Source organism: Gekko japonicus, unplaced genomic scaffold, assembly GCF_001447785.1.
Source record: "Gekko japonicus isolate JY-2015 unplaced genomic scaffold, Gekko_japonicus_V1.1 scaffold272, whole genome shotgun sequence".
Taxonomy (NCBI): domain Eukaryota; kingdom Metazoa; phylum Chordata; class Lepidosauria; order Squamata; family Gekkonidae; genus Gekko; species Gekko japonicus.
In genome coordinates, this window is record NW_015161413.1 from 1,128,780 (window position 1) to 1,154,459 (window position 25,680).

Genomic DNA, 25,680 nt, shown 5'->3' on the forward strand with positions numbered 1-25,680 from the left:
CCCCCGCATCTGTGAATCGGCACTTTGGAGTTTCAGTGGGACTAAAAATGCGAAGGAGGGTTAGGCATGTCTTTGCAAAAGGTGTTGGAAGCCTTACTCGGCTTCCAAGCTTGCATTGACACCCTGTCACGTTTGGATACGAGGGAAGGAGTCTCGGGCTGTACCGGAACGACGGCAGCCTAAGGAAACCCCACACGACGCCCTTCTCTCAGGCACTGCTGGCCAGTCCTGCCGTGTTGCACTAAAAGGTGAGCCCAGAAGCGTGACATTTTAGACGGGTGTATCCTTTTCAGAGGACCAGTTCTCAGTGCTCTTTTCTTGACTATCTCATTTCACATAAATACAAGCTAAGGTCGTCTGGCTTTCTTGTTCATTGATGCTTGTGGCATGATTATAGAAGTGTGTTTTTGGCACTTGTTTATATTGCATCTACATAAGCTGTAGTGAATAGAAAAGAATGACTTTGAGCTTGTTCTGGAGCTGTGGTGGACATTCAGAAATTACTTCAGAACATCAGCAGCACTGTCAGATAAAGGGATGGGTGTTTAATGTGAATGTTAGCTAATAGTGGAGGGAGAGTTCCTGCAGATCAGTGAGGGACTTATTTTTGCTAATTAATCTCTAATTTAGTTTGCTCTGGTGTATCTGTACTGTGAACTCTCTGTATTGGCTCAGTGTAGCCTTAAATCTTTATTGTGTTAATATATTTGTGACCGACAAGCCTTTTCCTTATCTGCTTGTCATACTGGGGAAGCCACACATTTTGTAGCCAGTCAGAAATTGTGGTCACTCCTGACCTTTGTCTCTCTTCCAGTTTGGATGAGAGATTGGATCTTTCTGCTGACTTTCACAGGCACTCAAAAGCAGCCTGCAGTCTTTCTGCTTCCAAGCAATTCATAATCATTTTATTGTAAGCAGATACCTTTTGAGTTCCATTGTGTTTATGGTTTATATACCTCAATCTGTACAGATTAAAATAGTCTGTAAACCACAACTTTATTGGAATACGGGTTTGCTGATGATGTCAACAAGGAGCAGATTGTGTCATATTTAGCTGAAACTTTCCATGTGAGCTTACTCATGAGAGTTGTTCCAGGAATAATTTGGTGGATAAGAATATATTGAGAATCTGTTTTTGATGTTTGGACTGATGTTTGGAAAACACACTGTTATTTGTTTTATTCTACGGTCAAAATGCTGGCTGTTAGTGTTTTTAAAATCCTGTTAAGCATATTTTTCTGCCTTTTCTTTTTGAGATTTTTCACCCCATAGCATGGTGATGGGGTTGATGAAGCTCCCTCTGTGATCTTCCCCACCCTTTGACAATAGTGCATAGAACAGATTTTCTAATGCATGTTGATTATGGAAGCTATGTGAAAAGTCTGGAGGAAAAATATCAGATATTACCAGTGTTCCCTCTAAGCTGAGTTAGTGTGAGCTAGCTCACAGTTTTTTAGCCTCTGGCTCACGCATTTTTGTCTTAGCTCAGGAAGGAGGGCTCCAGAACAAATTAATTAACGCAGTAGCCAAATCACTTGCTCACAACTTTAATGCCAGTAGATCGGAAAGTAGAAATTTTGCTCACAAGACTCCGCAGTTTAGAGGGAACATTGGATATTACTGTGCATTTAGATCATCTGGTTAGTTTAATTAATGTACATAAAAGCTTGTGACTAACAATGTTCCCCCTAAGCTAGGAGTCTTGTGAGCAAAAATTCTACTTTGTGAGCTACCGGCATAAAAGTTGTGAATGAGCAATTTGGCTATTGCATAAATTAGTTTGCTCTGGAGTCGTCCTTCCTGAGCTAAGACAAAAATCTGTGAGCGGGAGGCTAAAAAAACTCTGAGCTAGCTCACACTAACTCAGCTTAGAGGGAACACTGGTGACTAAATCTGTCGTGATGTAGTGGTACTTCAAGGTAACGTGTCAGAACATTCTGATAATCAGAGTTGACACATAGCAATAAGGTGACTTTTTAGTTAACTGGGCCTCTGTTCCACTAAATATTTTGTCAGGAGTAGCCAGTAGTTTGGATTTCACTTAATGTGTGGATCAGTAGTTAATGTATCAGTTACTTAACACCTGCTGGCCATACTCTTTGATAGGTGCAATACACTGAAGGTTTGTCTACAGTAGGTAAATGGTGTGTGCTGTTTGTCCATGTGGTTTAAGGTAGTTTTGTGTAGACAGTTGAGTTCATACTGTTTCCAACTATCTGACTTGGGCTAAAAATGCTGCTTCAGTAAGATTTCAGTATTAAGTTAATTCAAAATGTATCTTTGGTGGTCCTTCTGGTTTCAGCTCACTTCGGTCTCATGCTTTTATGGCGGACATTTTTATCTTACTTTAAGATTAAAAATGAGGTAGCTTGTATATTTGTATATTATCCGTAAATTCCACTTGAAATTTTCTTTATATACTTGTTTTTCTAGACCATTCAGCTGAAAATTTGAAATACTATATGTTAAGCAGCAGCAGCAGCTAACTGCATAAATGGCCACAAACTAAAGTTTAGAAAGGCTATGTGGATCCCTAGAAATTGAGGCAGGTAGCATCTGGCCATATCTGGGTGCCTGTCATTTAAAAGAATATTTTAACTTTATGTAATTAGGACAGTGTATGGTGTTAATTAAAGGCCTGACTTTGTGACATTTTTATCCACAGCAGAGTAAGAAGCGAAGTGCTGTAATACTGCCGTCGCTGATTACATACGGATAGTGACTGCTTACAATTAACAATTTAAGCAGTATATAGTTTTCCTCCTGTTCATAATTTTTAGTTACCATTATAGGACACTGTAGAATGACCAGTGTTAAGTTTAGGTGGCTGTTAGGATATAGCAAGTTTGAAAAAAAACCCACAGTTATTTTCTTAAATAAAGCAGGTGTGCTTCAGGAATGCATCACAAAATACAGGCCATGTCTGCATGCATTTCATGTATGTTTTTCGCTTCTGCACTGATATTGTCATAATCACTTATTTGTTGTCTTTCTTCCTGCAAGGGGCAGTGTAAGCCATGGGTTAAGCTTGGTCATTAGCATTTTTGTTTCTGCTGTAAATAAAACTATGGATCTGGAGGTATAATTTTTTTTTCTTATTTCAGTGATGTTCTGGCTCTGCCCATTTTCAAGCAAGAAGATTCTAGCCTTCCACCTGATAATGATGCAAAACATCCACCTTTTCAATATGTCATGTCTGCTGCAACATCTCCTGCTGTCAAACTGCATGATGAAACCCTTACTTACTTAAATCAAGGTGAGCATTGTTCCTGTAAACAAGGTTTTATTGCAGTGTTGCAAGTTAACACATTTTGAATGTTTGAAAACATAGCAACAATGTGAATTTGAAATTGTTTCCTTTAAGAAGGCTTGTTATACCCAGAGATGTAAAAATTCTGGAAATTATGAATCCATTGGGGGAAACATTTTTTCATAAGAAATAGGTTAGTTTCCTATCAAACCTAAACTACTGTTACAGATTTAAAAATATAAAATATAACATAACTAAGTTAGCATGTAAATTTTTACTGTTGGTATATTCAGGGAACTTAGAAGTATTAATGTCTTTGTTCTCTGTAAGAAAAAATGCAAGTATACCAAATACTTTTTTTTTTTTTGAAACCCCCAAGAGGGTAATTTTGGCTGCGGTCAACAATTATAGCATGTTGCTAAATTATTTACATTTAAACAAAAATATTCTTCAAAAGGTTGTATATGTCTACAGTATACATTGGAATTACTGTCTAATGGTTTTTCACTCATTCCAAAAGGGGGAGATATTTCATGGGAGTTTTTCCCCCGGTGTTCATCTTTGTGACTTCTGTGCAGTTCCACAGGGGACTGCACACGCATAGCCCAGCTGCAGAGATGAATACAAAGCTTTCCGGAATCTTCCAAGTGCTTAGAATGCTCTCCCTCTCCTCCATCTCATGCCAGCATTTTCCTGCCCAAACCAGCATGTGACACAGGCAGGGAGAGTTCTTGTTCCTCGGTCCTCTCTTTGCTGTTGTAAGCAAGGATCTGTGCTAGAACTTGCATCCCGTCAATGCCCTCTGCTTTGACTTTGGATCCGAGCAATAAGCAGGCTCCAAAAGTTGCATTGGTTCCAAGAGCAGTAGTGGAACCACGGGCGAGAGCAAAATTCATTGCCCCCTCAGCATCAATGTTTCCCATCTCAGGTAGGATCCAAATACAAACCTTGACTCAGGACACGTTCGCCTTCTTTGGGAGTGCTCAGTTCCCCATGGTCTTGAGATGACAAGGTGTTTGAAATTCCATCACCACCGGTGGCCTTGGTCTCTCACCAGTGGAAGCCTCAAGTCTCTTCATCAATGCAAGTTCCATGCCTACATCGGCATTTTCCTGGCTCAGGACCCCTGGTTGCCATACCCTCCAATGTTTTTAAACTCATTGGGGTCCCTGGAATCAACACCAAGCATCTTACCTGTAGAACCAATTTTTGAGGACGGCACTTGGTGGCCTTTCATTCCAGCCTTCAGTGTCAGTGCAGGACTTTCAGCCTGTGTCTCTGCCCAAACATCATGTCTCCAATTTAGAGGAAGTTTCCATCCAAGCCTCTGATTTTGAGTCCAGTGCCCTATCCGTGCCTTAGTCAGATGAGGCTGTGGGAAATCAGTCCCTCATATTGCCAGTGGAATCTTTGAGACTCTCTTTAGAGCAACTTATCAGAATGGCAAAATTTCTTGAATTGGAAGTCCTGTCAATGGATCCAAAGCCCTCAGATCCGATCTTAAAAGTACTCTGTATCACTAATATGGTGGTTTTCCGATGCTTCAGGACTTACTGGATATCACCACAGGAATACGGGCTAAGCCTGCTTCAGGTGCTGCTTAGTTGCAGAAGTTTGACCTTCCAAGCAAAGCGCTGCTTTAGCTAGAAAGCTTGAAAACCTATGTAGAGTTTGGGGAAAGGGGTGCAAGTTTTTGTTCCAGCACCCACTGGCTAATTCTTGAGTTGCAGAAGTTTGACCTTCCAAGCAAAGGGCCAGTTTTCACGCTTTCCGCTTTGACAAAGCTTGATAAAGATCTATTCAGCTGGGTCTCAGGGTGGCAAATTTCACATCTATAATGGGCTGGTATCAAATGTTCTTGTAGGACTGCCTGGCCCAGTACATTGACCTCCTCCTTGAGGACAAGAAAACTCTTGCTAAGGTCATTCATGCAGAGAGGGTTAAGTTGGGAAAGGAACAACTAAACATTTCACATCATACTTTTGATTGTTTTGCTCATGCTGGCTTCAGGGGTGGTGCTATAGCATCACTCTTGGTTAAGGTCTTCTGCATTGCCTAGTGATATCAGGGCTAAGGTGGAGGATATGCCTTTTGAAGGCAAGGAGCTCTTTAGCTCTCAATCAGACATCATCTACATGGTGGGAGAGGGAGGAGTGAAGGACGTGCACTCTCCCTGCCTCCATCACTTACCAGTTCGGGTGGGAAAACACTGGCATAAGAAGGAGGGAAGAGTGAGGTTGCTCCCCCCCCCCCCCGGGGCCTTCAGATCTCTAGTTACATAATTCTGTACATGTACCCTAGTAGGTCTAAGGAGAGTAGTGCATTCAAGGAAATGTTTTGCTCCGTCATTGGGTTTATTCATTATTACTATATTAGCTGGATTCTAGGGAGGCGTGAATATGACCAGCTTGGTGTGATTTTGGTACACGTTTTTGGCCCTTAAAGAGCTAAAAAGGTCTAGCTCTGTATGCATAGATAACACAGTAAGGTTGTGCTAGAGAGTTCAAAAGAACGCTAATTAAATTTTTGATGTAAGAGGTGAAATTGTGTTGTAGCCTACTGCTCTGCTCAGGTAAGGGAGACATGTTCCATTGGCATGATGTGTGCCTTGCCAACTCAGGACTGCTTTTCTGGCAGAGTGTACCACCCTTAGAATGCAACCTGATGTTTTCATATAATTTATTTATTATAATAGTTGTAAGTAATACACTCAAGTGGCATTTGGTGAGAGGATGGCTGTTACTTAAATAATGTTTGTTCCCCCCTGAAAGGTCAGTCCTATGAAATACGGCTGTTAGATAATCGAAAAATGGGAGATATGCCAGAGATTACTGGAAAACTGGTGAAGGTATGTTGGCGGCTCAGCTATGATTCCTGTCTCCTTGTGTCTGCTGCTTCCAGTACACTTCTGTACTTAGACTTTAAAAATGCTCATAGGAGAGAGTAAGTCCTGTAAATTATCATGTGAGGCAGTAGTATTATTCCAGTACTAGAGTGGGGATTGGAGTAAAGAGTGCCCTGAGACCATCCAGTGTGCTAAGAGCTGATATCTGAATTAGAGACTAGCATATTTCATGCTCTTTTTATGTCATGCTAGTTCAAGCCTGTAGTTACTTTCTGTTTAAGATCATATGTATAAAAGCATGGATCTTCAGCTGTGGAAGGAAAACTCATAAAGTTAGTGTGGGGATGGGATGGTAAAGTTGTTACCCTCTGCGGGGCATGTTGGCTTAAAATACCAATTCTAGAGGTGATGATGGCTAGAAATTAAATAACAAATTTCTAGGAATGTTGAGGTATTTATTTTGTCTAATAAAAGCTGTAAATGTTCATCACATTTGGAAAAATATATCCTAAGCTGTCTGGCTAGTTGAGGAGGAAATTTTGACTCTTAATTCTGAGACCTTCAATCTGTTACCTGAGACTTCTAAATCAGTGTTAGGGCTGTAGACAACGAAATAATTTAGTGCAAATGTCATAGGGTACGTGAGCCCATTTTAGGTGAGCGATGCTAGTATGTTTCCAGCCCAGTTGTTTACATCCCTTGGCATCAGAAAATAGACTAAAAGGGGGAGCATGCATTGTTTTATGAGAAACAGTAGTATTGGGAAGCAGAAATCATGTTAAACGAACTCTTCTTCAAAATGCATATTCTTGCTGCTGGTTAGTAATCATTCAGAAAAGGAGTGTGCTTGGTGACCCCATTTCACGCTAAAGCAGAAGCACAGGGCATCTTGTTGATGGATTTATAGAACCTGAAATTGATAGGTGACATTCTCATTATTGCAAACTCCGGAGTTACTTGGCTGGAGTGGTACTTCCTCCATTATAAAGTGGTGGATTTTCACTGAGTCCAGCTGAATCCAGACTGCAGTTTTAAGGTAATAAACAATTCTGCTGTCTTCACCCTATAGAGACTTGGCCAGTCACATAGGTAGTATATATCCCATTTTCTTATTGGTGGTGTTGTGTTGCCCACTTTCGAATTTTCTCTTTGACATGCAGTTTTAGCCAGTCGTGTAATCTTGTCTGAGCTCTTTTCTCCACCAAGTGCACTTTGGTGGGTTTAGTAAGCTCTTGGTGTTCAGAGAGCTTGGGGACTGTAACTTTATCCCCAAATTCTGCACTGTTATAAATTAATGTTCTCTAGTTTGCTCAAAGTTGAGTGTTTCACCCTTACACAAATGAGATTGTGTACTTTACAGGAGAAAAAAAAATCTAAGAATTTACATTCAGTCTGGGAAGACAGTATTGCAGTCTGAGGAGGAGCTCATACCTTTGTAGTATATTGCATATCTGTACGGTGGCTTGGCTCACATGGTGAACCACATGGTGCTGAGAGTTTGGGCACTGAGTTGGCAAATGTATTTTGCTAAATTCCATATATAATTATTTTTTCCCACCAGAGTATCATAAGAGTTGTGTTCCATGACAGAAGACTGCAGTATACAGAGCATCAGCAGCTAGAGGGTTGGAAGTGGAATCGTCCTGGCGACAGACTACTTGATTTAGGTATGAGTAGAATGAAGAAAAACTATTCAAATTAAGAGCATCGTTGTTGTTACTGAGGTATAGTTATCCTCAACATACTAGTCACTAAGTCCACAGCAAGTCTATAACTTGCATTAGAAAGTTCCTCATAATAAGCGGGATATAAATTGAAAATAATAAATAAATAATAAATAATAATTTCCATAATAATTATATTTATAGATATACCTATGTCAGTTGGAGTAATCGATATAAAGACACATTCAAGCCAGCTCAATGCAGTTGAATTTCTGTGGGATCCTGGAAAACGGACATCTGCCTTTATTCAGGTTTGAAGCTTTGACTTATATTTCTGGCTGGTACAAGCTTGAAACTCTGTCCTGTGTTGTAATATGACACTAACTCACTGTTGCAGTATTACTTATGTTTTTAATAATTGACAATTTACACATAAAATGATGCTGATGAGTCAGATATCCATCTGGTCCACCGTATATATCCAGCCCACTAATGGGAATGAAGGCAGCAGCATCTGCCTCCTCTAGCCCCATTGATTGTCCATAGAGTGGTGTTTAGAGAGAGACTGCCTCTGAATGCGGAAGTTCCATTTTGCTGTCATGACATACAGGCTTATCTTCTGTTGATGGATATCTTTTGTGGACTTCTATGAATGTATCTGATACTTTTTAACAATTCATCTAAGCTGGTGGTATCACTGTTCTTAGCAGTGAATTCCAGAGGTTAAGTTAATACTATATATGCTGGTAGTTATGATTTCTAATGCTGTGCTAGTCTCTAAATCTAAAAACTGTGTTGGGAACAGATTTCAGAATTTATCTCTGCATTGGTTGAATAGATCACAAAATCCTCTTTTCTAATCGCTATATGAGCAGTACTAGGTAGATAATAGTGAGAATCAGCACGTACGCTGTGTTCATCTTTCTCCCCCCAGGTACACTGTATCAGCACTGAATTCACACCTCGTAAACATGGAGGTGAAAAAGGAGTTCCTTTTAGGATTCAGGTTGACACGTTTAAACAGGCTGAAAATGGAGAATACACTGATCATCTGCATTCAGCTAGCTGCCAAATTAAAGTTTTTAAGGTAAGTAATATAAGCAGATGTCTTCTAAAATGGCATAGAAGATGAACTTTTGGAGTATTACGGTTAATTTTATAACATATTTTCAACATGCTTTCTCCTGTAACTTTTTAGCCGAAAGGGGCAGACAGGAAGCAGAAAACCGACAGAGAAAAGATGGAGAAACGAACTGCCCCCGAAAAAGAAAAGTATCAGCCTTCATATGACACTACAATTCTCACAGAGGTAATAAGAAAATGTATTGGTAGAGAATGACGTACACGTGATAATTTGAATAAAAGCAGTAAGTTGATCAGGGTGGGACATCAGCTAACTTATATGACAGGTTTCTTCATAAACGAAATACCTGTAAGATTTAGGATCATGTGGAAGTAAATATTAAAGCATTCGAAGATACTTCTCGGTGTTTTTTAAAACTGTTTTAAGATATGCTTCCTCTTTGTCCCATTTGGGCCCCCAGAGTTTTTAGAAATTGTTGAATTTATGGGTAGAGAAACTGTTGAATTTATGGGCAGAGCCTCACTGGGTTTTTGCATTTCTTTTTATTTAAACACCAGTGAGTATTCCATAGCTTTCTGAAGATCACAGAAGTTTTTAAAAGGCTTTGAAATTTTTCCTCACTGTATAATGAAAAGAAATTGATCCACATCTTTGATGTTTGTCCAGATGAGGCTTGAGCCTATAATTGAAGATGCAGTTGAACATGAGCAGAAAAAGTCCAGCAAGCGGACTTTGCCAGCAGACTACGGTGATTCTCTGGCAAAGCGAGGCAGTGTAAGGGACTTCTGCTTACTTTTCATTGTGCAAGTTATCTTGTGCAGTGTTAGATATAGGACCAATTTCATTACTGAAGTTAAACAAACAAAAAGATTTTATCTGCTATGGCTTAATTCATGTTTGCATACCCACAAATTACTTCAAGCATATGGCTTAGTGAGAAATACTTCCTAAATCTAACACATAAGAAAAATGTTAGCAGTCCTGTGACTTATTAAAAGCAAGAAATTCAGTTTACTCGTGAAAAAGGCTGTATTGAATAGCTATGTTCTTGAAAGCCATTTTCTCATATGTAATTAATACTGTGAGAAGTAGTAATGTCATTGAATTAAAGTTGTATTTTTCCAGTCCTTGCGTGTGTTATAAAACATCTGCAGTAGTGATATGTTTTCTGAATACTACTACTCCATTTCTGATCAGAATATTGCTAGGAGCAAGTAATTAGATGGTGTTTCCTTGGGGGGGAAATTAAGACCAGAAAATGAACATAAAGAAAAAAATTATTAATTCCTTGAGAGAGAGAGGCTCATATGGGAAGTAATGTGTAACTTGTAAAACTTGCTCTAGTCAGCTACAGTCAAATATATATATATCCCCTAAGTATAACATTTCAGAATACCTTATCTGCTGAAACATATCTTAAAAGTACTTAACTAGCTACCAGAGGTGCGCAGCTTAAAAAGACAGGAAGAACAAGCTACGTGCTAGTGCAGTATATGGAACACAAAGTAAGTAAAAAAGAGAAGCTTTAGCTGAAACTCCCTAAATATTTAGTGACCAAACAAAATAGGAAATTTTTGTTCTTATTTTTCTTTTAAAATTTCTATAATTGCTCTTCTAGAATAAACTAACTTTGACTCAGACGATTTAGTTGTTTCAATGTGAGCATCAGTTGATCACCAGTATCTAAGTGTCTAAGCTAAAAATAAACGCCATTTCAGAGCCAGAAGAGGGCTAGTGCTATGTAAGGCAAATGAGGGAAGACCTCAGCACCCATGTCTGGAGGCAGACAGTATATGCTTTTACAGATTTATGGTGCAGCTGTAGTGTGCAGTGGATATATTATGTCTGGGATGCATATTTGCTTTGTGGGGAAGAGTGTGGAGGGAAGAGTGAAGCCCAGGATTACATCTGCCTTTGAAGTGGAGCTGCTTGCAAATAAGAGCAGTGCCATTCACCCGTTTCCTGCCAGCTGTGTAGTTGAGTGCTGTCCTTTTTATTTATTAAGCCCTGTGAGGAGTAGAAGGTGTACAATCACAGCACTCTTAATACTGGTCTGTCGTGGCTTTTTTCTAAAAGAGAGCCTACTGTGACTGGCATAAAGCTTTGTGTGTGTGTGTGTGTGTGTGAGAGAGAGAGAGAGACAGTAATGTCAGTAATCAGTCTTATCCTCACTACGGTTTCCTCTAGCTCAGTGGACTGCTTTTGTAGATTTGAGGGTGTGTCCTTCTGAGTACCAAGTGTTAGTGGCAAACAAGATGGCCATTGTAGGGGAATTTTAGGGGTCCAGGTCTCTTCCATGGATCCCCAACCCCATTAGGGTTCTTTTTTATGGGTGGGTGGAGTCTGGCTAGGGAACTCAGGTCTCCAGAGGGAGAGAAACACAGCGAGAACAGTTGCCTTAATCTAAAAGTATTTATTAACTCTAAAACCATCCACAAGTAAAACTTAATAGCATATACTCAATACCCAATAGAATATAGAAAAAAATCCCAATACCTGATATAGTGTACACTTCAGAAAGAACAAGGAATTCCTGGACTGTTGACCAAGACCTCACTGAAACCTGGGTGGGGTATTGGCTAAACAGCCTCAAACAAAGCCCCAAGTCATCTTCTTATACTATTTTCAGCCAATAGGAATCAAGGGAGGAGTCAATTAAAAATATACCAAACTTGCCAAATACCAGCCCATCCTAAATTGATAAGATGAACTTTCGCTAGCATGAAGTTTTGCCCAGATATATTTTATTAATGTCAAAAAGACCTGGACAGGTATGTTTAGGCTTTGGAGCCTGGCACTTGGAATTCAGGCAAAGGTACAGCTGCAGGGCTGGGCTTTAGTTTTTATGCTTAGACTGCCAGCAGAAGAGCAAAGGCTTATGGGACCTATACCTTAAGCAAACTTACTCATGTGCCTCCAGAACATTCCCTGGAAATTAGGGATAGGGAGTAGGAAAGCTCAGTGGCTTAAGGCATTTTTAATCCTCAGGTGTGTCTAGTCATGATGATTGCTTGTAAAAGGTATGCTGGGGGTGTCTTTGAGAATTCAAAAGATCCCTTAACTATTTATTGAGCTTTTCTGTTCCCTGTTCCTGATGAGATGATTTATAATACAAGGTGGCAATACGCCATTTCAAATCATTCATAATTTAATTCTGTTGGTGGTATGTACTGAGGACTTTATCATATACCCACTTTTTTCTTGGTGCCTGGAATTTTTAATAGAATAGATGGGAGTTGTGAAACAATTCAGACTCCAAATAATCCAGATCATTTTGGAAACGTCTATATTTATTGTATGCTTTTACAGCCCACACTGAGCCAGCCTGGTTCTCAAAGCAGCTTGCAAACAGTAGAAAGTAAAATAAACCGATAAAACTTTAAATCATAGAACCAGCAAGCAAATTGTCCAAATCTTGTAGTAATGTATGGGTTCCACGCCTGTGGCATCTGTACCTGTTTCCGTCAAGCTTTGCAGTAGTAAGGGACATGAAAATAGTTTCCCTTGGCTTGATGCTGCTCTTCTCCACCCCCTGCTTTGCAACAGAATTGGAATCCAAGTCCCACAATTTTGCATGAGCTCAAAAGTTTCTGGCATGTAATGTATTGAGTCACTCCATTGTGTCCAATCTTAATCATTAACCCGTGGTGTTGCTCTCAGTCTAAATCTGAATTATAAACTTGAAACTTCTGAATAATTTTCTGTAAACATGACTTCCCTTAAGGAACTCAGAATTATATTTTATAAGAGTGCTGAGACCCTTGGCTACTTTTCAAGTAATTTCTGGGCATTAGCTTACAAAATAAGGCAACTTTCATGAAAGTTTAGAGTTTGGTAGTACAGAGTAGAGTAATGGTAGTACAGAGGACAGAAATAAGAAATGAGCTTTAACATTCTAAAATGTGTAGTGTAGCTCACATAGACCAGCTTGTAGTACAGCTGAATTGCTTAGCATAAGGAGGGGGGGTCCCTGTTAGTGGAGGTTTTACCTTATTTCACCCCTGACTTCCCTGTAGTTGGTTACCGAAGTCTGAGTCTATGCTTTAGAAAGATTGGCTTGATTGTGTTCTGAATAATCAATCTCCATTCATTCCTAAATTTGTTTTCATAATGGGGAAAAAAATAAAAAAATCCCAGTATAGCGCACTGTTTTATATCTGTGCATAGAAAAGAGTAAATGAGGGCTGAGAGTTGTTGGATTTTTAAAATTAAAGTTGTATTCTTGGAGCATGAGACCTAACAGTATAGGTAAATCTTCTGTGTAATGTTTCTCTCTAGTGTTCCCCATGGCCTGATACACCTACTGCATTTGTGAACAGTAGCCCTACCCCAACTCCAACTTTTCCCTCTACTACACGTACTACTTACAGTGTCCCAGACAGGTATGTTTATTGACTTTAATACAGTAAAAAAATGTCTCATTCCCTGGTAAGAAATTCAGGGGAAGTACTTAAAATTATGCAAACAGTGCTATAAAATCTCTTTTGGCTTTGGGTTCCCTTTTCAGAACTGGGCACATTCCAGTAACTATGGATATTGGTTCTGGGATAGAGAGAAGTAGGTGCTGCTGCCTTGTTTTGTTGCTCCGAGTCTTATTCCCCAAACTGACCCATGCTCGCTTACAACGAGGCCTATTCAGAGCATCCAATTCTCTCTGTCCCCAGCAGATTGATGCACAAGTTAATTCCTCTGGGCCTCTACCGCCCAGGCTTACTGCCTCACAGCAGCACAGCATTCCATACTCTAGTTCTTCAAAGTACATAAGCAGAGTTAGAATCAGGATACTGCTCCTGTGGAATGTAACTAGCCTTTCTCAGTTTGTCGTCTCTTCACTCTTAATGCTTGAAATTAGTTTATTTGAAAAAACATATTGAAAATAAATAAGGAAGAAATAATAATGGTGGGTGAGTGTATGCCAGGAATCAAAGTATCTCTAGCAGACATGTACAAGTTCATTTTTTTGTCAGTATCCGGTGCCTACAAACGTCTGGAACTTCCAGACTAAAGAGACATGAGGAATCCTGAGCACCGGTTTATTCATAGGTGCTTTGCTTCCAGACTGCTACTTAATCTCCTCTGTGAACTTGGTACAAGAGATGCTGATGTTGCACTTAATGGCACCAATGCGCTGGAGGTAGTTCCCTAAGGGCAAACTGGCTAACCCTAAAAATTACTTTCTGAGGTTCCTGAAATTCAAGCAGTTGCGTAGGGTTTGCAGTGGAAATGGGATGTTAAGATGTGCTCCTCTAGATTGTGCCTTTAATTTTGTAGAGCTTTGGTTGCCTCTGACCAGCTGTCTTCAATGTGGGAACTGTCTTGTGTATTTCCATAGGGCACAGTCTTATCCCCCAAGTTATTCAACCTCTGCATAAAGCTGTTGGAATAAATAATTCTTAGCTTTGGAATTGGATGTCATCTATATGCTGATGACACCCAGCTCTGTACCTCTGCGTTCAAATCCTCTGATGTGGTAGAGCAGGGGTCCCCAACATGGTACCTGTGGGCACTGTGGCACCCACTGATACCTTTTCTGGAGCCTTCCAAGTGTTTTTAGAATGTGGGCGGGACCAGGCTTTTACCCAGCAAGGCTTCTGATTGGCCTTTGGAGATTTGATTGGCTGTGCACACTTCAAACAATTTTGCTTTGGCAGCAGCTGCCACCACAGTACAAGGATCTTCATTGTGTGACTGAAGGAAGATTGCAGCAGCCATTCTGTGTCTGCAACCACCATGTTAAGTCAAAATCCCAAAGGAGCCTGCAGGCTCAAAAAGGTTGGGGGCCTCTGTCATAGAGGGCTTGAGCTAGTGCCCTGACTGCTGTGGCTAAATGGCTGAAAATGAACAAACTGAAATTGAACTCAAACAAGATGGAAGTGATGCCGGTTGGAAAGGCAGAGATCCTGAAGGATATTATGGTTCTCACTTTTGATGGGTTCAGCTGGCACATGGTATTATATTGGTGCAACTGTAGTAAGTGTTCTCTTTCAACTCAGTTTAGCCCAAGATGTCCCCCTATCTTTTTTTTTTTTAATCCCCCCAAGGGGAGTTTTTAATTGGTTTTTTTGCAAACTACAAACTATAACTGAAAGTGTAGGGAGGGGGACTACATCTAAGGAGAAAGAAAATAGACCCACTACTAACTAAAAACCCAAGAGTAGGAGATCAGTACATCAGCTTGTCTCAATGCTATTTTAGAAAGCTAATAATGCAGTGAACATAGTCGGTTATGCTAGGTTAATTATCATTTAACCATCCCTTTAACTGTTTAAAAAAATCTCCAGAGCATCCCAAAGTTATTTCAACATTTTTTCAGGCACAAATCAGAGTCCTTCTTATGTATTATCTTTTCTAATCCTCAGTTTATATGAACTTTTGGGGGCAGCCGCCCCCTTTTCAGAGGGGGAGTCCTCGTCCGAAGACACCGAGTCTAACTCGCCATCAGATTTGCTTTCTTCTTCTTCCTTTTTGTCCTCAGCTGGTTCCCCCAGCTGTGTTCACAGAAAGTCACGTGCTTTGAAAACAGAGTCAATCTTTTATTTTTTATCGTGGAGTTTGAAAATGACGCCTTCTGGAATTAGCCATCTGTAACTGATGCCATTTGTAAGAAAAGGATTAATTCTTTATAGTTCTTTCTCTTCTGTCTTATGTTAAACGGAATGTCTTTTAAAATCCTGATGTTGTTGTCCCCAATTTTCAAGGGTGTTCCCGTAGTTGCTTTCAAGATAGCATCTCTCACATGTCTCTTTGAGAATCTGACTACTATTTCCCCAGGCAGAGTATTTTTCTTGATGTATGAGGAATAGGACCTGTAGACCACATCCATCTCGCTGTAGAGGTATTCCGCTGTCCAATCTGTCATGGGGGCTATTGCTTCACTCAGTCGTGGCTTCAGATTCTCTCCTCTAATTTCCGGGACCCCTTGAAACGTAGGACCAAATTTGCTTTCTCCATTTGCAACTGTAAAAGTTTTGACTCTTCCGTAGCTTGCTTCATTTCCAGCTTTTGCACCTTTTTTCTTAACTTTTTTAGTATTGGCGTCCATTTCCTTCACCTTCTCTCCCATTTGCTCCGTTGCTTTTAAAGATTGAGTCACTTGTAACTGCTGTGAAGCCAAGTTCTGACCAATTGTTGACAGTTGTTGCTTGATACTAGTCATCTCATCCAGCAGAGGGCGCAAGGAATCAGTCAACAGTTTTGAGAGCTCAGAAGTCTCTTCTGTTTGAGGACTACCCACTAGTTTCGGCTTCAACAGCTTTTTTTTCTCCGGTTTCTTCCCCACCATCTTTTTGGATTTGTTTACTTTTCAAGAAATTGCTAAAGTCTCTGCTATTCGCCCAAACGCTTATCTGCGCTCCGGTAAGTCTCTTAAAACAGATTTAAACGCTTATTTTTCCACACACACCCCCTTTTGTCCGTGTTTCGTTTATGCGTTTGGGAGAAACCCCTCCCCCGCTCGCTTTCCCGTCGCTCTTTAAGTGGGGCAGCTTTCTTTTTAAATCTTCATGCTCGCTTCAACCCGACTCACAGTTCGTTGTTGGCCAACCGGCCTCGCTCGGCATCGTTTTTTTCCGCCCAATCTCCAACGCTTGTCCCGGTCAGCAGCACTCGTACCATGCAGTCTCTCGGCGGCAGGACCTTCGGGGCGGAGGAGCGCCTCAATTCTCCAGCATCGCGCCATCTAAGAGGTCGCCCCTCAAAAGCCCCCTGGCTAGGAGCCTTTTACCAAGGCTCTGGGGGGGGGTTGCGACCCATCGCACCCCCTCCTACACGCTGGTGTGCAGTTTGCATTCCCGGGGCATCCGGGAGGTGCGTCTGCCTGCATGTCGCCATAAACCGGAACGATGGCCCCCTATCTTGATGTGACTGATCTGGCCACCTGGATCCACGGCCACAGTAATATCGAGACTAGAAGATTACTGTAATGCAGTCTCCATAGGTCTGCCCTTGAATTTAACTAAGAGACTCCAGTTGATGCAAATACCACTATTCAATTATTATCAGGAGCTAGGTGGAACATGTATATTACTCCTATTCTGCAGTCACTCCATTGGCTGCCCATCAAAGTGCTGACTGCCACACACAAAGCCCTTCAAGGCCTTGGCCTCTTGTATCTAGGGGACCCCCATTGGGTATTTGCTGCTGCAGCAGCTTACTCATCAGAACTGGGGCTTCTGCAGGTGCCACCCTGCAAATAGGCAAAGTCAACAACTGCCTATACCTGTACATTCTCTCTTATAACTCCCACTTTATCGAATGGCCTTCCTGATGAGGTCAAGAAGGCTCCCACTATCCTGGCTTTCTGCAAACTGTGGAGAACTGAATTAGTAAGGAGCATCTTATTATGCAGATAATTAGGGCTGTACTGGAATGAAGTGTCTCAGGAAGGTGCTTTGGTAAAGGTATAGGAACTGTGAACATTTGTAGTGCATATTGTCTTGTTAGTTGTACATAAAGGTATAGGAACTGTAGTGCATATTGTCTTGTTAGTTGTACATATGATGCTATTGTGTAATTTTTGCATTGTCATGTTAGTGTTTAAGGTTGTTTCAGCTCCATATTCAGATTTTTGCAATCCAAACCTTTTGTTGGCTGTTCATTTTGTTGTTTATGACTTGTACTGCATTATCTACCTTGAGTCTCAATGAGAAAAACTAACAACATAAAAAATATAATGAAATCATTTTTGATCTTGTCTTTAGTAATTCATCATCTCCAAATCACCAAGGAGATGTAATTCCACAAGTGACTGGAGAGGTGAGTGAAGATTTCTCACTAAAATACTTCATTGATTATTCATTTGTGTTGTCCTGCAAAAACATAAAATTGCACATTGTCTTCAGAAAAGCAAAGGTAAATAGTAGTGATTGGCTCGTGTGTTTTTTTCCTCCCCAGCAACTTCATCCTTCAGCCACAATCCAGGAAACCCAACAATGGTTGCTAAAACATAGGTTTTCTTCTTATACAAGGCTGTTTTCAAATTTCTCAGGTATTTGAAAATAAGTTCATTTTGTGTGTTAATGTTACATAATCTCATGCAAGTTTCTACTGAACCAAAAGTCTACAAATTCCCAATTTACAAGTATGTTTGAAATACATAGGTCTGTCAGTCCATTTTGTAGACAGTCTAACAGCATCTCTTCTTGAGTATAGTCATAAGAAAGCCTGTGGATCAGACAAAGGGCCTATGTAGTCCAGCATCCTGTTTCCCACAGTGGCCAGGCAGATGCCTGTGAGGCAAGGAAGGCATTCCTGCTCTCCATTCATTCTTCTTTTTTTAAAGCTGATGGTGGTGGCCATCATCGTATTTTGTCACAAGTTCCACAAATTCTACACTGTATGAAAACTTTTGCTCTGAATCTACTGGCAATGAATGAATGATTCATAATTGTAAAAATAAAAATTAGGTGATTCAATATTGTAAAATTAACACAGGGACATTTCACTTCCTTTACAATATGTATAATTTTATAAACCTCAGCCCACTTTAATCTCTCTTTCTGTACTAAAGTGCACCAGACGTTTCCTTGAAGGTGCTCCAGTCTCAATTATTTTGCCCTTTTCTGCAGTTACTCACTATGATAATTACTTTTTCGATAGGGCAGTCAGCACAATAAGCAGTATTTCAAATCCATCAGTCCTATAGATATTATAAAGACTTTATGATACTGGCCACATTCAGTCCGTTTTATCATTCCTAGCATGGAATTTGCCTTCATCACTATTGCAGTGTACTGAATTTTCATTGAGCTAGTCATCACAACCCAGGCCTTTTCTGCAGGGTGTACATGGAACCAGATTTTTGTGTGTATCCATTTGCCTCTTTTACTCTTCCATCATAGCTTCTTTGTTGTTTTGTTGCCCAGTCACTCAGTTTGGAGAAATGTTTTTGGAGTTCTTAAACCATCTGACCGAAATGTTTGATGTTATCCCCAAACTCAGCAGCCTCACAGCTCTCCCTTAACTCCAGATGATTTTTAATAAATTAAAATGCAAAAGTTTCAAAGCTTTTACTTCTGTCCTTATATTTAGGATTCTGTTGCATCAAAAGATCCTTTTTTTTTCTTTACCTTACATCTTCATTATGGGCATGCTTACCAGGAAAGGCCTTCAGTCTGAATTCTTCTTTACTGAGTGTCAGGAATAGGTCTTCGATTCCTCTTCCTTCATGCCCTGATCAGGCAGGCCCCAAGCAGACAGAGCTGTACGTTGCTTTTTGAGTGAAAATGAGTTGCTGCTTGAGATGTTGAAATGGGTAGTATCACTCCTGTGACTTGACTTGTAGCTGCTGCAGCCTCCTCTCTTAGCATCTGCAAGTTTCTTTCCCATCCTGGAAAGGCATGGTCCACACCCCAACAGAGCTTCTTGCAGTTTTTCTTCGACTCTGAATAGAGAGAAGACAAAGCAGCTTTAGTCTTGCCGTAGGTCAGAGCTCTTCCAATATGGGACTGCAAAAAGAAAAGCCGTAAACAGTCGGGGACTACAGCTTGAAGTGTAGAACAGGTTGAATGCTAAGACAGAGGAGGGAAAGGTCATAGGAAACTGAAATTAATCCCTGCCTATAATCTTTAAAAAGCAGTAGTTTAGTTAGTCATGTTCTTATGGGAATCTCTCAATGCACAACTTTAGTAGAATGTAGCTTTTGTCTGTCCACAGAATTATTGGCAGAATAATATATTTGAAAAAAGCTTTGTGAATATGGCACACTACTTTTCGTTGAATCCTAGGTAGGCTGAATATATGCTCAGACTGGATACTGAGGATTCAACCTGAGACCTGTCTGCATGCAAAGCAGATGATCTACTACTGAAACATGCTCCCTCTCTAAGGTGCAGCCATGGTAGAACATCTGCCTGGCATGCAGAAGGTCCCAGGTCCAAGCTGCATTAACAGTTGGAGGATCTGGTAGTAGGTGCTGTGGAAGACCTCCTACCTGGGATGCTGGAGAGTGGCTGCTAGTAAAGGCCAGGCAGTATACTGACCAGATCAGTAGTGTAGCTTCATATGCATGTAGATGAAGTGAATTTGTTTGGCCGTTATGGCTGAACTGGCTGAACTGGCAGGCTGCAGACATTGGACGTGCAACAGTTGACTTAGAAAATGTTTTTCGGCTGATGCCCTGAAACTAGCATTTTCTTTTAGCTAAATGCCATAGGGGTACTGACATGTCCTCTGGAAAGCAGTCTAGGCAACAGTGGAATTATCAGCTTTTATGGTACAAAATGAGTCAGGAAGGAATCTGGCATGTTGTTTAAAAGACCTAACAGCTTATGTAATAACAGTGCATTTAATCGTATTTAAACGTGTGAGCATATTTTGATACAGAATGTGGTCAGATTGTACAATGGCAAGAAGGCTGAATCTTACAGCCACAAGGGTTTAGTATGTTTACTATTTCCCTAAAGCCATTCCCATTATATTTCCAAAAGAGTTAATCGTGGCAGCTTTCATTTTCAGCAGCAAGGAACTTCTATTCTATATGCTTTTGTAGGTGCTGATTTATTGAAGCTGACAAGAGAAGACCTGGTACAGATCTGTGGTCCAGCTGATGGAATTCGGCTGTACAATGCACTTAAATCAAGGTAAATAGTATCCTGGTATTAAGTGTATTTGTTTCATTTTTGTAAGAGAGTCTGGCATAGATTAGAGGGATTTGGGAGATAATTAATTTAGATTTTCAGTTGGCATATGCCTGTGTGAGCTCATGCAGGAGTTGTAAGTACTGTGCTCAAAAGAAGAATGTTTTGTTGTACACCTTCAGGGCAGGCCACAGATATGATGCAGGCACTGATGAGCTCAAAGGTAGACTGTAAGACTGGTAGCAATGCAGTTGGGCAGTACTGATTTCTTGAAGACGGATGGGTTTGTTGCCAAGAGACAAATCTTCTCGTTTAGGTGAGCTATAACCATCCTAAAGTTCTTGAGGTCATGGCTACTAAATATTAACAATTGCAGATTTCTAACTATGAATTAAACTGGCATAATACATTATGTTAACTTGCTGTTACCAGTAGTTGTATTACAAAATGGCACCATATTTCAGTGTCTTAATTGCTTTAATTTAAATTTCAAGATTAATTCACCAGCATCTGACAATCTCAGTGGTTCTGAGATGAGTCATTAGACTAAACAATCTGTGATAGTTTGCATCAGATTTTTAGTCATATGCAAAGTAGTATAGTGTTAAAAGTAAGATAACAGATGGAAATAAATCCACTATGTTCTGTACAGGGGTATTTATTTATTGCCTTTATATTCCAGGTCTGTTAGGCCACGTCTAACAATCTATGTATGCCAGGAGCAATCAAGGAGCATACAGCTGGAAAGGCAGCAAGACTCAGGCAGTGCAGAGAGCAGGAATGGTGCAATATATGGTAAGCCTTAGCAATAGCATATAAAATTTTCTGTTACTATAGTGTCCACATGCACACTCACACACACCCCTCTCTCCTCTCTGATTTCCTTTCTGATGTCCTCCCCCCCCCCCCAATTTCCCCCATCATCCTGTTCCTGGATGTCTCCTTTCTTCAGGAACAGCATTTCAGGGGCTATTATGGGCTTCATTGGGAGGGGAAGTCACTGATGGAAATCAACCACAGGATTCAAGCCTGTGTATTGCAGTGGAATTGTAGAAGACTAAAAAAGGGGATTGTTTAATCAGACTTCTCCATGGAGAAAGATAATAAAGCATGTAAATTAAAAGCACGTATGTACAAGAAACTAATTATTTTTGTAGAACCCTACATAGACTTTCTAGTTGTTTCCTGTAGTAAACCATGGAAATGCAGTTAATTAGATGTGATAAAACATATAAAGAAATGAATAAGGTTGACATTTGGTAAGTCGCAACAAGTGAAACTTGCAGAATGGAAGCTTTCTACTTCTCTGCAGCCTCTAGCACATGGCTCTTAGGATTATGGGGACTCACAGGAACAGTACTGGGTTTGGGGGGGTCTACTTGGGCAGGGGATTGGTGAAAATTGCTCCTGCACACCCAGCACTTGCTGTTGGCATGCTACTGTTGGATACAACCCAAAGCGTCTGGGTCAGTCTGCAAAGGAGTAATAGAGCTGCACTGGATTCATCCCTTAACTATTGAGCATCTGCTTTACTTAGGTCAGTAATAAACTAAGCATCAGATTTACAGATAACAAAAATCAGAGAAATGAAATTATTTTGATGCACTTAAGATTGGCTAGCAACAGTAAGGTGAAATTTAATGAGCAAATGAAACAGTATTTGTGGTTGACGGGATCAAAGACACGAGAACAAAATAGAAAATAGAAGTATTGGTTAACTTCAACATGAACAGATCATGCGGGCCTGCGGCAAAGGCATTCTATTGGGACACTAAAAAGGAAGGTGTTGGCAAACTGGCAGTGGTGCAAAGGAGGGCTATGCAGATAAGGACGGACCTTGGAAGCAAATTCTGCAAAGACACAGTGGAAGCTGTTCAGCCAAAAAACACCACCACCTCATTAAAGAGTCTTCAAATATACAAAAGTCTGTAGGGGGAGGGGGCTGTAGGTGTGCTAAATTTCTAATCTTTCAGAACAGTAAAGCTGCAGGGTGCCTAGGGAGGAGATGGTACTGGTGCTCACTTTGTAGGTATGCCACAAATAAGGCTATGGACATTTGGAATGTAGTTAACTACTTTGAGGAATGTATGTCCTAAAAAGCAGGGAAGGACCTCTGTCAATCTTCTCCTAGTCTTGATGTATTACATAGTGTTACCCTGACTTTTTGTTGCCATGTAGAAGCACTGTACAACCATGGTTTGTAATTTGCAACCTCATTTTGCAGAAACACTGGTTTTTTCATCAAACCTGCACCGTCAAGCTATGGCTTGAGACATTGCTCTGCCCTTGGAGGCTGGCTGATCACAGTAAAGAGAGCTACATTGGCAGCACACATTCACAGTTTTCCCCAACCCTTCCTCCTCCCATCTATCCAGTCTTTTCCATTCACACCTGCACTGCTGCTTTTAAGTGAAAGAAAGCAGTCATGTGGATATGCATTCAATAATCTGCCACAGCATGTTTCACTCATCATGTTAATAAGTGCTTTTGTGAATTTTTATTTATGAGATGCAGTTACATGGGAAGGCCAGGTTGAGCAATTTGGGATTGAATCTAAGGATTCTGGTGGGAGGAAGTTGAGATGGCAAAGAACACAATTACGTTTATTTTGCGCATATTGGAACGGATGTACCCTCTAAGCTGTGGAGTCTTGTGAGCAAAAATTCTACTTTGTGAACTACTGTCATTAAAGTTGTGAGTGAGCGATTTGGCTACAGCATAAATTAGTTTGCTCTGAAGCCATCCTTCCTGAGCTAAAACAAAAATCTGTGAGCTGGAGGCTGAAAAACTGAGCTAGCTCACACTAACTCAATTTAGAGGGAACACTCACTGGAACCCCCACTGTGATTAGCAGAAACACTGCTTTGTCACTGAATCTGAAATATGCCTGAAACCTTTTATATTGGAATTAGTAGGCTTCTAGGATGAAAGCTGAAAACATTAGCTGTCATAGATCTAACGTGCAGGAGAGTTTAGATTTCCAGTAGCCAGTACTGCACAAATTCTTTCTTAAAATTCTGACAACCATTTACAAATGGAAGAAAAACCATGTTTGAGGAACATGGCAAAAATACTTAAAATATCTTTTTATTGTAGTTTATCATGCAATCTACTTGGAAGAAATGGCTGCCTCAGAAGTCACTCGCAAGCTTGCTTTGGTGTTCAATATTCCTTTGCATCAGATTAATCAGGTTTACAGACAGGGTCCTACTGGCATTCATATCATTGTCAGCGATCAGGTAAATCTTATTTTTTTTCTTTTGTGTATGTATTGTTCTTGAATGAGATTTCTGATGATTCAGATGATGAGTAAAAGGAAACAACTGAGGCCCAGGTTGTGCATTATATATTTATTGTATTCATTTTACTTCGTTTATACTCCACTCCACTCTTCTCCCCAGTGGAGAGCCAAGGTGGCTTACAACATTCTTCTGCTACACCAAGGGCAAACAAATGTAATTAGGAATACACATTTTTGAGGCCAAATAAATCATTTGTGGTATGTGAATCTGCAAACAAAGAATTGTAAGACATTTAACATGGGAAAGTATAGATTATTTTTTCACATAGTGTTTTATGCTGCTTAAAGTCCAGGTGTGTTGGGATGAATATAAAATGCATATATTGGTTTGTTTGAACTCTTATTTAAAAGATCCATTTTTTAATGTATGTTTTTGAAATTTAATTGTAGCTTTCACTATTATTGAGAGTAAACAGGCAGGTCGTGCCCACCCTGTGACCTGAGGGCTGAAGCCTTGCCATTGGTTCCCCAGATGTGCTGCCCATAGCTGCCACTGATGCCACGTTTCCTTACACTATAAATAGACAACACAAGGCCTTTGTGTGCTTAAAAGAAAAACACCTATATAAAGTCATAGCACTTTACATTTTGTTCACATGCAGTAGCTTTATTGTGCAGGCATGATCAGGAAAAAACTGCATTTCTAAGCAGAGTTGCAGCAGAGACATTTGAAGGAACAGCAGTTGAAATGAAGGGAAAAGAATCATGAGCCCAGTTCTCAATGTAGCAGTTTTGTGCATGTGATGCCTGATGCTGTTACACATTGCTATGCATACTGCCAGCAAGAAAGTATTTTTTTTTTCTTAGATGGTGCAGAACTTTGAAGATGAGAGTTGCTTCTTAGTTACCACAATAAAAGGTATGTATGCTCCTAACTAAGATGGATAAAGTCTTCAATGTGGAATATGATCTAAGATGCTTGAGGTTATCCCAAAATAACAGCCTTTGAGTTACAAGGGGTAGGGATTCAAAGATTTTAACTGCAGCGCATTCATTCCCCAGTTCTCCTTGTCATTTTGACTTTGTGTTTCTATATTCATACAGTTGTACCCCAGAGATAATGGTTGAGATTCAGAAATGTGACATCACACTATTTTTGTGAGAGGCTTCCTAAGAAATTTCCTTTGCTTTTTCTCAAACTAAAATGAACATAAGAACATAAGAGATGCCAATGTTGGATCAGGCCAAAGGCCCATCCAGTCCAACACTCTGTATCACACAGTGGCCAGAAATACCAGTGCCATCAGGAGGTCCACCAGTGGGGCCAGGACATTAGAAGCCCTCCCACTGTTGACCCCCCAAAGCACCAAGATGACATTTCAAAAGCAGTTTGATCAGATAGCCACATAAGGGCATGCTGGATTTACTGTTGAGTACCTGAAGTGGTACTCGATCAAGGAAGTCACAGCCCTCAGTTTGCAAGACCTGAGCAAGGCTGTTAAGAACAGGACATTTTGGAGAAGGTTAATTTATAGGGTCGCCATAGATCAGAAGTGACAGCAGCATTTAACACACAGACACGCACCTGAAGTGGACAAGTCTTCATGTGCAATAAAGACCCAGAGCCATCTGAAATGAATACATAAACATATCCATATAGCCATGAAAGCTGACCTTGGGTCAGTCACACAGTCTGTCCCACAGGATTCTTGTGAGGATAGAAAGGGGAAAAGGAGAACCATATTCAACTCTTAGGTTACTGGAGGAAATCCATGATAAACATGTGCTAAATTAACAACTCTAACCCAACTAAAAAGTGATGAAATGACCTGTACAGAAAAGAGCCTTCCTCATATATGCTGCTTGAGGTGGAAGAAAAAAGGTTTTTCACTAGTCATTGTTGCTGGTTTAATGAGAAATAGTCCCCGTTTTACTTTTGTAAGATGCGTTTCTTTTTTTCCTGATCTTGTCTTAGTACTTTAATAAGATGGATGGATAGGCCACCTTTAAATATTATCAT

At 40.3% G+C, this 25,680-nt stretch overlaps 2 protein-coding genes across 2 annotated transcripts in view; one reads left to right on the plus strand and one right to left on the minus strand.

The window, feature by feature from the left end:
• Window positions 1-25,680, plus strand: part of UBP1 (upstream binding protein 1 (LBP-1a)) — a 33,002-nt gene that overhangs the window by 4,286 nt on the left and 3,036 nt on the right. The window contains exons 2-15 of the mRNA XM_015427266.1: window positions 3,105-3,256; window positions 6,022-6,098; window positions 7,657-7,762; window positions 7,964-8,070; window positions 8,694-8,846; window positions 8,958-9,068; window positions 9,510-9,617; window positions 13,122-13,225; window positions 17,543-17,597; window positions 17,736-17,829; window positions 20,332-20,422; window positions 21,102-21,214; window positions 23,516-23,658; window positions 24,528-24,579. Coding sequence (XP_015282752.1) covers window positions 3,105-3,256; window positions 6,022-6,098; window positions 7,657-7,762; window positions 7,964-8,070; window positions 8,694-8,846; window positions 8,958-9,068; window positions 9,510-9,617; window positions 13,122-13,225; window positions 17,543-17,597; window positions 17,736-17,829; window positions 20,332-20,422; window positions 21,102-21,214; window positions 23,516-23,658; window positions 24,528-24,579 — 1,466 coding nt within the window. The remainder of the gene's footprint in view (window positions 1-3,104; window positions 3,257-6,021; window positions 6,099-7,656; window positions 7,763-7,963; window positions 8,071-8,693; window positions 8,847-8,957; window positions 9,069-9,509; window positions 9,618-13,121; window positions 13,226-17,542; window positions 17,598-17,735; window positions 17,830-20,331; window positions 20,423-21,101; window positions 21,215-23,515; window positions 23,659-24,527; window positions 24,580-25,680) is intronic.
• The window catches only part of FBXL2 (F-box and leucine-rich repeat protein 2), a 54,041-nt gene continuing 47,445 nt past the window's right edge, over window positions 19,085-25,680 (minus strand). The window contains exon 16 of the transcript XR_001482972.1: window positions 19,085-19,224. The gene's annotated coding sequence lies outside the window, so the exon portion shown is untranslated. The remainder of the gene's footprint in view (window positions 19,225-25,680) is intronic.